This window comes from Leucoraja erinacea, chromosome 3 (genome assembly GCF_028641065.1).
Source record: "Leucoraja erinacea ecotype New England chromosome 3, Leri_hhj_1, whole genome shotgun sequence".
Classification (NCBI taxonomy): Eukaryota; Metazoa; Chordata; class Chondrichthyes; order Rajiformes; family Rajidae; genus Leucoraja; species Leucoraja erinaceus.
Window position 1 is genome coordinate 16016423 of NC_073379.1, and position 14047 is coordinate 16030469.

General features: G+C 44.1%; 1 protein-coding gene across 1 annotated transcript in view; it reads left to right on the plus strand.

Moving 5' to 3' along the window:
• ift74 (intraflagellar transport 74) overlaps window positions 1–14047 on the plus strand; it is an 82122-nt gene that overhangs the window by 528 nt on the left and 67547 nt on the right. Inside the window, exons 2-3 of the mRNA XM_055632194.1 lie at window positions 8154–8289; window positions 10022–10070. Coding sequence (XP_055488169.1) covers window positions 8154–8289; window positions 10022–10070 — 185 coding nt within the window. The remainder of the gene's footprint in view (window positions 1–8153; window positions 8290–10021; window positions 10071–14047) is intronic.

Sequence of the window (14047 nt, forward strand, 5' to 3'; positions counted from 1 at the left end):
TGGACCGTTACCTTTCTGATCGTTACCTTTTTGCATCCATTTCATTCCCAGCGCATTATCAATTGGATCAGGTACAAAGGTGGTATTTAAGAGGGTTAATAATAATAGAGCCAGGATGTTGCCATAAATGCCATGTGCCTTTTCATGCCTAAATCAGACCTTTTTTGCCATTTTGCTAAAAGGTCGTGCTATTTTCTCTAGTTGTACCGTGATTACAATGACGTTTTCTATGTTAACACGTTAATATTTATGTTATTATTAACGTGTTAACATAGTATAACTTACATGAAAACATCCACCACCGGAGGCACTACCGTCAGCCATTCATTCCTTCATGCCGCTGCCCGCTGGATCAGTCTTCTCTAAGATCTATTTAAGAAAGAACTGCAGATGTTGGAAAAATCAAAGGTAGACAATAAATGCTGGAGGAACTCAGCTGGTGAGGCAGCATCCCTGGAGAGAAGGAATAGGCGACGTTTCGGGTCGAGACCCTTCTTCAGACTGATGTGTGGGGGGGGGGGGGGGGGTGGGGAAAAAAAAGGAAGAGGCGGAGACAGAAGGACTAGAAGGAGAGCTGTGAAGGGGAGAGGTGGAGGGAGAAGACAAGGGCTATATAAAATTAGAGGTCAATGTTGATACCGTTGGGATGTAGACTACCCAAGCTTGTCTCACTACATTTACTGCTGGCTCCAGTCGCAAATCTGAGTTTTCTTGTGATCTGTGCAAGGCATTCATTGATGTTGGAATTACACTGGAAATTGGAAAACAAATCTCTCAGAGGTTTTTTTAGAGAAATACACAGAGGAACCTATGCCAAGCGATTCATCATTACGGAAAAATTATGTTGATAGCAACCTCAACATTGTTGTGCAGAAAATTAGAGATGAAGTTGCATGGAACAAAATATGGATCTCAATAGACGAGACAACCGATGCTGTGTGGAGTTACGTTGCCAATGTGGTCATCGGTACACTGGAGGCAGGTCAACCATCAAAGGAGTATACATCGAAGTATTAGAGAAATCAAACAGCTCAACTATTGCTCAGTTGTTTACATCTTCGCTTGCTGTACTTTGGCCAGAAGGTTTAAAACACAAGAAATCTTCTTCTGTTTGTGACTTAAACTTTTATTCCCAAAAATATTGCATTTGACATGCTGACTCAAGGACTTCATAGAATTGCCAGGCACATACGTAGCTTGTTTCCAAATGTTGATCGCCTAGTTTCCAATGTCAAGAAAATCTTCCTCAAAGCACTGTTACGTGTGCAGCTGTTCAAGGAAATGGCACCCAAGATTCCGTTACCTCCTCAGACCATTTTACAAGGTGGGGTACATGGCTCTCTGCTGTACTCTATTATGCTTTAAAAGATAAAATAAATCGTCAACTGGTTTGAAGAAGAAGAATCTTCTCCAGTCAGGAACGTCAGTGAAATCATGCAGAAAAAGTCCCTCCAACGCAATCTTATGTTTATTGCTTCCAATTTTGCAAACTTCCCACAAGCTATCACTTCCCTTGAGAAACGTGGCGAAACATTAGTCAATAACTTGCAGGTTTTCAACAAAGTAACTGACGATATTCGTAAAGTTCCTGGCAATGTAGGTAAAGACATACAAGGAAAATGTGAGAGAGTGATTTTAGCTAACAAAGACCTTGAAGAAATAGAAAACAGTGCTAAAGTTCTCAAAGGTAATGCACAAGATATCGACTTGAATATAGAGTCTGTAGCTTGTTTCGGGTATGCACCAGTGACCTCAGCTGAGGTAGAAATAAGTTTTTCACAAATTTGAAGCATATTCTGTCTGACAGACGGCATAATTTATCACCAGATAATTTGAAATAAATGCTATTAATTATGTGCAACCAGACAACTTGTTTTTTTTTTAGGGCAATAAGAAACCTCCAGCTGCAGGCCACCCTTCTGCATGGACCAGTGTTGAAGGGTGAACTCATGTCGCTAACTCCAGTAGCAATTCAACAGCAGTTGCAGCGTGAGAGACTCGGTTCGATCCAATGTTTTTCTCCAGTGACCTATGACCTGGGCATGTGCAGTCGGAATATCGAACTCGCTTATACGTGTATTGAACATACATAAAACAAGATTGTGCCAAAACATTTTCATTCAATGTGCCACGATATTGGTTCACCGGTGCTCATGTAGATATGCAGGGATTTGGGTACTTGTGAAATGGCAAGCGGGTGTCTGTGAGAATGGGCTGATGACATCACTTTGTAAGCTGCTGGACCTGGCTCCACTAAGTCTGGAACTTTGCAGAAGTTTCAGGAAGCTTCTGCACCTATGATCCACTGGTTGGCACAAAGTCGGGGCTTTTGCAGGAGCTCCAGAACACTGACGCTTAATGCATGTTTGTGATTGGTCCAGGGACTGGGGAATGCGAGAGGGGCTTTTATTGGGCGGGTGTCTGCAGGAGAGTTCCGCTGTCCTGTTGCTCCGGTGGCTGTCGGTTGGCCCACAGCCAGCGCGGAGAAGCAGCGCTGCCCCGCCGGGCCAACCGATGGCCCCGGAGCGGGTGCGGGTCTCCGGCGCTGGACCGTCCCCGTCTGGAGGAGGCCGGAAGTGTCGGGCCGGATTCACAGCTGGTGCGGAGGGGGCTTGGCGCCGGCTACAGCCCGGCACCGCTCTGGCTCCTGGGGGGGGTTTGGTGGCGGTTAAACATTACAATATTTTACATAGTTAAAAATTAATGCGGCATAAAAGTTTAAAATACATAATTCAAATACTTTTCTCTAAAATGATGGTAACTTTTTCTTTTCACATACATTCTCTCACAGATTTGAGTTTGTATATTTTGGATGTTTTTAATACAGCATGTAGGCTGTGGGCCGAGCATCAAAAATGTGTCTAGAAGTCAGTTTTTGTGACCCAAGTCACCGAACTACATGAAATTTTCCACAGATTTAGATGAAATATATTTGATAATGTCATAACTCGTCATTGCCAAACGTTGCACATTAATTGTGCAATTAATGCCTCTGCAAAAACCCAGATTGGGTCATCAAGCCAGCCGACAAGGGAGGTGCCGTGGTAGTCTGGCGCGTCGATCTCTACAAAGCTGAGGCCACGCGCCAACTCTCGGGCACCTCCTCCTACTTACCCTTGGACCATGACCCCACTGACGAGCACCAGGCCACCATTTCTAGCACCATCACTGACTTCATCAATTCCCACACTCTGCCCGACCAAGCTTCCAACCTCATCGTTCCCCAGCCCCGCACGGCCCGTTTTTACCTTCTCCCCAAAATCCACAAACCTGGCTCTCCCGGCAGACCCATTGTCTCTGCGTGTTCGTGCCCCACTGAACTCATCTCCACATACCTTGAGTCCATCCTATCCCCCTTGGTCAAATCCCTTCCCACCTATGTTCTAGACACCTCAGACAATCTCCGCCGCCTCCATGCATTCCACTCTCTAGGCCCTCACCCCCTCATCTTCACCATGGATGTCAAGTCACTATACACCTCCATCCCCCACCAGGATGGCCTCAAAGCCCTCCGGTTCTTCCTCGACCAGAGGAGCAACCTATACCCAGCCACTGACACTCTCCTCCGCTTAGCGGAGTTGGTCCTCACCCTCAACAACTTTACATTTGACTCCTCCCATTTCCTCCAAACACAAGGCGTAGCTATGGGCACACGCATGGGCCCCAGCTACGCCTGCCTCTTTGTCGGGTACGTTGAACAATCCTTGTTCAATACGTACCAGGGCCCCATCCCCGACCTCTATCTCCATTACATTGACGACTGCTTTGGGGCCACCTCCTGCACCTACACACAACTGACTGACTTCATCCACTTCACCACCAACTTCCACCCGGCACTCCAATACACCTGGACCATTTCCGACACTTCCCTACCATTCCTTGACCTCACCATCTCCATCGCAGGGGACAGACTCCTGACCGACATACATTACAAACCCACTGACTCACATGGCTATCTGGACTACACGTCTTCCCACCCTGCCCCCTGTAAAGACTCCATCCCCTACTCCCAATTCCTCCGCCTACGCCGCATCTGTTCCCAGGATGAGACATTCCATACCAGGGCATCGGAAATGTCCTCGTTTTTCAGGGAACGGGGATTCCCCTCCGCCACCATAGATGAAGCTCACACCAGGGACTCATCCATACCCCGTAACACTGCTCTCTCTCCCCATCCCCGCACTCGCAACAAGGGCAGAGTCCCTCTGGTCTTCACCTTTCACCCCACCAGCCGGCAAATACAACACATAATCCTCCACCATTTCCGCCACCTCCAACGTGACCCCTCCACTCGCCACATCTTCCCATCTCCCCCCATGTCTGCCTTCCGCAAAGACCGCTCCCTCCGCAACTCCCTTGTCAATTCTTCCCTTCCCTCCCGCACCACCCCCTCCCCGGGCACTTTCCGTTGCAACCGCAAGAAATGCAGCACCTGTCCCTTCACCTCCCCCCTCGACTCCATTCAAGGACCCAAGCAATCGTTCCAGGTGTGACAAAGGTTCACCTGCATCTCCTCCAACCTCATCTACTGCATCTGCTGCTCTAGGTGTCAGCTGATTTACATCGGGGAGACTAAGCGTAGGTTGGGCGATCGTTTCGCCGAACACCTCCGCTCAGTCCGCAATAACCAACCTGACCTCCCGGTGGCTCAGCACTTCAACTCCCCCTCCTATTCCCAATCCGACCTCTCTGTCCTGGGTCTCCTCCATTGCCAGAGTGAGCAACAGCGGAAATTGGAGGAACAGCACCTCATATTCCGCCTGGGGACCTTGCGTCCGGATGGCATTAACATTGAATTCTCCCAATTTTGCTAGCCCTTGCTGTCTCCTCCCCTTCCTTAACCCTCTAGCTGTCTCCTCCCATCCTCCCATCCGCCCGCCCTCGGGCTCCTCCTCCTCCCCCTTTCCTTCCTTCCCCCCCACCCCCCATCATCTGAAGAAGGGTTTCGGCCTGAAACGTCGCCTATTTCCTTCGCTCCATAGATGCTGCTGCACCCGCTGAGTTTCTCCAGCAATTTTGTGTACCTTCGTTGCACATTAATTAATTGAACTAATTAGAAAATGCGATCGGGAAAGTAAGCACCATCTAGTGGCCAATTTAAACTATTATTATACCTATATATATATGACTTGTAAATATGGCTGTAATCATATATAATTAAGTATAATTATATTATATAAAAATAATATGATGAATATAATTGTGAGTGTTTTTTTAATGACACTGTCGCAGAGATCCTGCTCCTGAACCAGCCTAATTAATGGGTGAGGGCAGTTCTTGTGGGTTCCTCCCTTTACTGAACCCCACAGACTGCCAGTGTACAGAGTGGGGGTCACGGCTATAGTGGGACTGGGGCAGTTCCAGGCTGGGGGACAGTCCTGCAAGGCATGTTCCAGTCGCTTTAATAGGACATGTAATGAGACTGCAGCAGAGGTCCCAGGTTTTAAGGGCTCATGAACCTGCGTAATTAAGGGTCAGGACAGATCCTCTGGGTTCCCACGTTTACTGAACCGCACTGATTGCCATAGTGGGGAGAATGGGGGTAACAGTCATAGTGGGACTGGGGCAGTGCCAGGCTGGGAGACAGTCCTGCAAGGCATCTTCCAGTCGCTTTAATAGGAAATGTAATGAGACTGCAGCAGAGGTCCCAAGTTTTAAGGGCTCATGTACCTGCCTAATTAAAGGGTCAAGACAGATCCTCTGGGTTCCCCCTTTTACTGAAACCCACTGACTGCCATAGTGGGGAGAGTGGGGGTAATGACCATAGTTAGAATGGGGCGTGTCAGGCTGGGTGACCTGTAAGAAACCTGTCTTATTTTTGATGTAAATGTCACATCCTGACCAATAATCGAATGCTCTGATGTTTACTCAATGAGTATTCATTTTAAGCTACAATGAGCCTATATATATGATAGATACTCCCCAATGGTGCCTTTGCAAATTAGGGCTATTACCTTTAACCTAAAATAACCCTAAAAGTGTTGCATTGTTTGAGTATCTGTAGTTTGTGTGTGTGTCTGTGTATACCTGTCAAACGTGTATCTGTGGATGTGTGGATGTAAGTGTGGATGGATGTATGTGTGAATGGATGGATGTGTCAATGTATGTGTGTCATGTGTGTGTGGATGTATGTGTGTGCATGGATGTGTACATGTATGTCTGCGTGAGGATGGATATGTGTGTGTGCGGATGTATGTGTGCATGTATGTGTGTGTGTGTGCATGCATGAAGTGTGCGTACGGATGGATGTGTGTGTGGATGTGGATGGGTGGGCTGTTGCACTGTCATTCACCAGCAATCCATTATCATAACTAATTCACTCATTGTTTAAATAATTTGACCAAATAAACTGAAACGATCGACACTAAAATAAATCTTTATATAATCATTTATTTTTCCAATTTATTTGTTTACATTACATCTGATCGTCATCTGAATATTCTTCATCAGATTCCAAGTCTTTTGATAAGTCCATTGATAAGTTAGTTCAAGTTCACGTGGAGGGTCAGGCAGAGGCTACAAAAATAAACATCTCATAGTCATTAAGTCTGCATGGACTTCAATTCATAACATTTCGATCTCTTCTTAATGTTAATGAGAATAACACTTACTACCATAGATAAATTAGTTCAAGTTCAAGTTCACATACACCAATTCATTTCTACATAAACATCAGCCATTTCTGACCATTTCTCACTCCAATAAATAGCAGCCTATAAAGTGCAATGAATATTCCTCCGTTTTTCTCCCGTGGTCGGGGCCTGGAAACGACCGCTACGGGTGGCACTATGTACAGCCTTCCCCCCCCCGCCCGCGGAGATGATCCGCGGCTCCGCGTTCGCGAATCGGCCGCTTCTTAATTGAGACCGCGGCTTCACTATGTTAAGTACATAGGCCCCGCGATTGGAGCACTTTTTCACGGTAAGTTATCGCAGGCAGCTCCGAGATTAGATGTTAAAGACTTATTAGACTACAACAAGCTGGCATTAGTGAAAATGTTTAATTTACCTTGTGTTATGGATACACATAGTTTAGGCCCTCAACTTCATGAATGAATGAGTGAGTGAATAACTGAAGGATGAGTGAGTGAGTGAGTGAATGAATGAACGCATGAGTGAATGAATGAATGATGAATGAATGAGTTAATAAATGAAGGAATGAATTAGTGAGCTAATGAGAGTGAATGAATGAGTGAATGAATTAATGAATGAGTGAGTGATGAATGAATGAGTGAGTGAGTGAATGACATTTTTCACATTATAAACGGGTGCAATTAAATTAATTAAATTCCATACAGATTAATTTTCATAAATTTAGACTTCAGATCTTACCTTTCAGTTTTAGTTGATTCACAAAGTTTCACTGGTTTCACAACTTTGTGTTGCAGCATCTCAGCAGGGACTTTGCTTTCAAGACTTTCTTCCACTTTTATCAACTTAGCTGCACATTCTTCAGACTTCTTAATGCTTTTCTCACTAAATTCAATGACCCTGCTGCAAGTTTCCACGACATGTAGAAAGAAACTTCATCGGAATCTCCAGTAAAACAGGCATCAATGAAGTCCTCTCAGCCATGTTGTGTGCTAGCCTGAAGCAAAGCGCGTGATTGGCCAACTGGCAGACAACTCAATGTTAAACGTGCTTTGATTGGACGAAAAATACCCGAAACTTTTTCAGTTTTTTCTCTAATTTAATAAAAATGTGCAAGTCTTGTTCATGACGAGTTTCAGGGGTGATTTATATAATATTTTTACACAATATGTGAAAATTTCATGTAGTTCTGTGACTTGGGTCACGAAACACTGGAATAAAGCACCTCGGCCCACAGCCTAATGTAATTATTCTGCCACCCACCTGAAAGCTTAAATCACCCACTAGTGGGCGCTATCGCCCAGATTGAAGAGCACTCACTGCTCTCTGTGAATATCAATGTGAAATATTGGTGTAAGTATTAAACCAATTGTCCTTCTTTTGACAAACTTGATCTTTTAAAGATTCAAGAGGGAGAAAATGTGATCGTACACATTCAAGTCATGTAAGCACAATACTTACTTGTTTGTTGAGAACATTTTGCCAATAACGTGAAACATTTTGAATGATGAAACAGGGTATTCAAATTCTCAGTTTTTTTACACATTGGATTTCTGTCTCCAGGTATCTCCTGGTACAGCAAGACTAGGCACACGTGGTGGAATGGTAATGTCTGGAGGAGTGCTTTCTGCCCAGATTAAAGTTGCTGATCGGCCAGTAACGCAGCAGGGATTGAGTGGAATGAAAACTGGAATGAAAGGTAGGTTTATGTTATAATTAATACACTTTTGCACAATTACAAAATTTAATTGTTAATAAAATTTATATATGCTCTTCAAACATAGATAATTTTGGCTCTGTCCATGCACTACTTATCTAAATTTATTAAGAATTTATCGTGTGATAAATCGAATTCCAAAGGATTTTATGCTTTGATTAAAATGCATGGATTAAAAACAAGAATGTAATCGTGGAGAAGGTGGGACCGCTCAAGGATAAAGGAGAGAACTTGTGTTTGGAGTCAGAAATTCTGGATGAGGTACTAACCAAATACTTTGCATCAGTATTCACCAAGGAGAAGGACATGGAGGGCAGTGAGATCAATGTGGAGAATGCTAATATGCAAGAGCAGTTTGAGATCGAGAAAAAGATGTTGTTGGGGTTCTTGAAGAGCATTAAGCTAGATAAATCCCCTCGGCCTGATTGGATCTATCTTGCCAGAGAGACATTGAATGAGATTTCAGTGGCCTGGACCTTTACATCATCTTTCGCTTGAGGTGGGGCCCTGCAGGACTAGAGAGTAGACAATAGTTCCCTCATTTAGTTTAGTTTAGAGATACAGCGCGGAAACAGTCCCTTCGGCCCACAGTGTCCATGTTGACAAACAATCCCCGCACACTAGCATTCTCCTACACGCTAGGGATAATTTACAATTTCCCAAAGCCAGTTAACCTACAAACCTGTACGTCTTTAGAATGTGTGAGGAAACCGGAGCACCTGGAGAAAACCCACGTGGTCACAGGGAAAACGTCTCTGGTGCTGTAAGGCAGCAACTTGACAGCTGTGCTAACCGTGCAGCCCTTAAGAAGGGATTAGAGATAATCCAGGAAATTATATGCCTGATGAACCTTGCATCAGTGGTAGGAAAACTATGGGAGAGGATTTCACTTGTTAGGAATTAGTCTAATTTGGAAGAGATGCACTAAGTAGGGACGGTCAGCGTCGCTTTTGACATGGCAGGTCAAGTCTTACAAACTTGACTGAGATTTTTGAGAAGGTTGAGGGTTGGATGATGGATGTATAATGCATAGATTTTAGAAAGGCATTTGGAACATAAGAACACTACAGCACAGGAATGTGTCTTTTGGCCCACAGAGTTTGGGCCAAACCTGACGTCAAGTTAAAATTATCCCATCTGCGTGTACATGTTCCATATCCCTCTATTAATTGCGCTTCAATGTGCCTATCCAAAATCCTCTTTTTTTTTTTGTCTGTATATCTCCATTAAACATTTCTCTCTCACCTTATATCTATGTCCTATAATATTGGACATTTCCATCCAGAGGAAAAGGTTCTGGCTGTCAACCTTGTTAAATTTCCACAGGTAAGGCTGATCCAGAAGATCAAGATGCGTGTGATTCACTGTGACTTGGTTGTATGGATTCAGGATTGGCTTACTCATGGAAGACAGAGGGTTGTGGTGGAAGGGTGGTATTCTGCTGGAGATCGGCGACTGGGAGGCCTGAGGCCCCTGAATAATTTTAGGGAGCTCAGTAGCACAGTTGGTAGAATTGCTGCCTAACAGTGCCAGAGATTCGGGTTTGATCCCGAACCTCTGACACTGTCTGTGTGGAGTTTGCACATTCTATCTGTGATCGCAGGGGTTTCTTCCACATCTGCTTGAGAAAGTTTAATAAAAGGTTTTGCTGATTTTCTTTTAACTTGCTCTGTTAAGCCTTATAAATGATCGTTATGAATGAATTACTTTATAGGACCACATCGTCAGATTCTGGACAAATCCTACTTTCTTGGACTGCTTAGGTGAGTTAATGTTCTTGATTAATATAAAGTAAGACAACAACAAGTAGACATTTTGCAGACTTTTGGACCCCTCTTTTGTCAACATTGCTGTTCTGTTTCAATCATATTTTGAATTCCCATATTTATCCATTGTGGAGGTTGTTGTCTTCTACAACCAGTTTTCTTTCATGATCTCGAGCTTATTTTAATCCTGTCAAGTATCATTGCTATATATTTCTACCGTTCTTGCTAACCGTACTAGATTCTAGTCCTATAGTGCATTTTTAACTGTTCATGCTTGTTTTTGAATAAATTCCAATCTATTCCACCAATCATCCTGAACAATCCATTAGTTTAATTCAGTTTGTTTTTGTCATGTGCACAGAGGCACAGTTAAAAGTTTGGCCTGCATGCTATCCAGCCAAATAATACTACACATTTCCTTCCATGATGTGATGCATGGGCCAAATGCAGGCAAATGAGACTAGCCCCAAATGCCAGCTTGATGAGCATGGACAAAGTGGTCCAAACAGTTGTCTTCCATGTTGTGCTGCTCTTTGATTTAGATTTTTAAATGTTACACAGTGGATTCTTGCTTGTTGGGATATTTCCTTTAACATTCACCCATCGCACCCTCATGCCATGCCCTTTTGTCTTTGATATTTTCAACCTGGGAAAAAATATATGACTCTCCTATTTATGCCTCTCATGATGTTATATACTTCCATCAGTTACAAACATAGACACAAAATGCTGGAGTAACTCAGCCGGTTACAACCTTGGGCAATGCAAATCTGTTTGACCTCCCCTTTTTGCTAATACCCACTAATCTATTCTGGGTAAACCTCTTCTGCACCCTCTCCCGACCCTCAACACCCTTCCTATAATTGGGCTGCATGCAAAACTCCAAATGGGGCTCAACTGAACGAGCCGTCATAATTTCCTGACTCCTATACTCAGTGTCCAAACCAATGAAGACAAACATGCCATGCACCTTCTTTACCACCTATTTGCTTGTTTCATCTGTACTAATCACGAATCTATCCATTTTTGCCTTAAAAATGTCCTTTGACTTGGCCTCCATAGCCTTCTGTTGTTAACAACAACAATGCTGCGAAGGGTCTTGCTTTTCACTCATACTTTCCTATTCCATTCAACCACCCAAAGTGCCACACCTCGCGCTCTGTTAATTTCTATAGGTAATCTATATCTCGCTGTAAACCTTGACACCTTCCGCCTTCCTCAGTGTTGGCAACCCTAGGTATATATTTATATATGTATCAAAAATAAAGATCCCAGCGCAGATCCCTGCGGACCTCCATTGGTCACAGATCTCCAGCCAGAATAACACCCTTTCACAACAGCCCTCTCTTCCATGAGTAAACTCGTTCTGAATCCATACAACCAAATCACTGTGAATTTGTGCATCTTAATCTTGGGGATCAGCCTACCATGGAGAATTTAACCAAATGCCTTACTAAAAAGCATGTTGACAACATCCACCACCCTACCCTCAGCGATTACCTTTGTCACCGCATCAAATAACTTGATCGATTTAGTAAGACGTGATCTGCCACGTATAACGTTATTGGGCAAGACCCAAATAATCAACAGGAATTGGGAGAGCAAAGATGCCAGAAGATTGTGGGTTGTCATTATAGGGGATTTTAACTTTCCCCCATTTAGACAGACTGCCATGGTGACAAAGCTTAGTCAGAGAAGAATTTGTCAAATGTATTCAGGAAAGGTTCCTCTGCCAAATGTAGAGGGCCGTACAAGGGAGAGGGCAAAGCTTGATCTACTTTTCGGAAAATTGGGAAGGGCAAGTGTCTGAAGTGTCTGTGGGTGAGCCTTTTGGGACCAGTAACCTCTGTTCTATTTTAACATAGTTATGGATAAAGGCGGGTGGGCCCACGAGTTCTGAATTGGAGCATGGTGAATTTTGATGGTAGTAGACAGGATCTTGCTCAAGATGATTGGAGATGTGGGCCAAAGGAACATCTGGAAAGTAGGATGCTTTTAAAAGTGTGATGACCAGAATTCAGGACATGCCTGTTCCTGTTACAACGAGGAACAAGGTAGGTGATAAGCTTATGATAAGATAAATTGAGGCAAAAGAAAGAGATATGGGACAGGTATAGGCAGCAGTGGTTAAGTGTATTCTTGCAGGAGTTTTGGGATCTGAGGAACATAATCAAGAATGAAAGCAGGAGGGTAAAAGGGGGGCAGGAGCTAGCTCCGGCAGATATGAAGGAAAATCCAAAGAGATGTTATCAGTACATTAAGGGAATGTGGGGAATTAGAGAGAAAATAGAACCCCTCAGAAAGCAAAGCGGTCATCTCTGTGTGGAACAGCAGGAGATGGGGAAGTATTTCATCTCAATGAGTATTTCATCTCTGTTTTTACTGTGGAGAATAACAAAATGACTGGGTAACTTATGGGACAGTTAATGGAAATGTCTTGAGGACAGTCCGCACTACAGTCGAGGAGGTGCTGAACATCATGAGGTCTATGAAGGTAGATAAATCTCCCAGACCCGATCAGATGTTGCAGAGACAGGTACTATAACAACATCTAAATACATTTGGACAGGTGAGGTACATTGGACAGGAAAGGTTTAGAGAGATATGGGCCAAATGCAGGCAGGTGGGACTAGTATAGATGGGGCGTGTTTGTTAATGTGGGCAAGGAACAGTTCCCACTCTGTAAGACTCAAAGACTCTAACAAGTTTCAGCACACATCCCTGCGATCAACCTTTGTTCACAAACCTTCAGCCAAAATAATATTCTTCCAAAATAACCATCTGTCTATGAGTACCATTTCTAAATTAAAACAAACAAGTCACCGTGGATCCCATGCATCTCAATTTTTAAGGATCGCAATGTGGGACGTTGGTTCCTTACTACAATCCATGAAGACACCATCCACATCTACAGGTGGGACTAATGTAGATGGGGCATTTAGATCTGTCAGGGCAAATTGGGCTAAAGGGCCTGTTTCCCTATGAATGACTAGGACTCTGTGTTTCTAGGTATCCTATCCATTATATGGTGGTGTTTACAACTGCTGAGATCCATAATGCTTTCAGCAGTCTTTGCTGGTTTACAAAACCATCAGGTGCCCACTGTGTTGCCAGTTTTCATGCTCATTCATTGCACAAATGAATCATTGCGGTTGTTCACACATTTTCACACAGAAAGTGGTGAATCTCTGGAACTCTCTGCCACAGAGGGTAGTTGAGGCCAGTTCATTGGCTATATTTAAGAGGGAGTTAGATGTGGCCCTTGTGGCTAAGGGGATCAGGGGGTATGGAGAGAAGGCAGGTACGGGATACTGAGTTGGATGATCAGCCATGATCATATTGAATGGCGGTGCAGGCTCGAAGGGCCGAATGGCCTACTACTGCACCTAATTTCTATGTTACTATGTTCTGTTCTTTGATTGTCACAACCAGCTTCAACAAAACGGCAACTACCTTCAGTAAAGGGGTAGGAGGGGTTTATCTAGACAGATGGTTGGACAAAGACCAGAGATGAAAAACAGTTGTGAGACAAGGATTCACACTAAGGGTTGTGGGTGTAATGAAGAAAGGGGGATGTGGGGAGGAAGAGGGCAGTAGTGGAGTGAGAGTCATACAGCATGGAAATAGGCCCTATGGCCCAACTTACCCACGCCGGCATGGATGCCACATCTCACCTGCCTGCATTTGGCCAACATCCTTCTAAACTGATCTCCAGTAACTTGCCTACCACAGACGTTAGGCTCACTGGTTTTTAGTACCCAGGCATTTCCTTACAGCCCATCTCAAATAGAGGCATAACGTTAGGCATCCTTCAGTCTTCCGGCACCTCACTGGTATCTAATGACATGTATCTTGGCCGGGGCGCCTGCAATTTTAGAGTTTACCTAGAATTGGAAAATTCAAACACTATTACTGCGCCACTGTGCTGACGAAGTTAAAACGGTTACAACCGGGAGACCCAGTAGGGCCTTGGC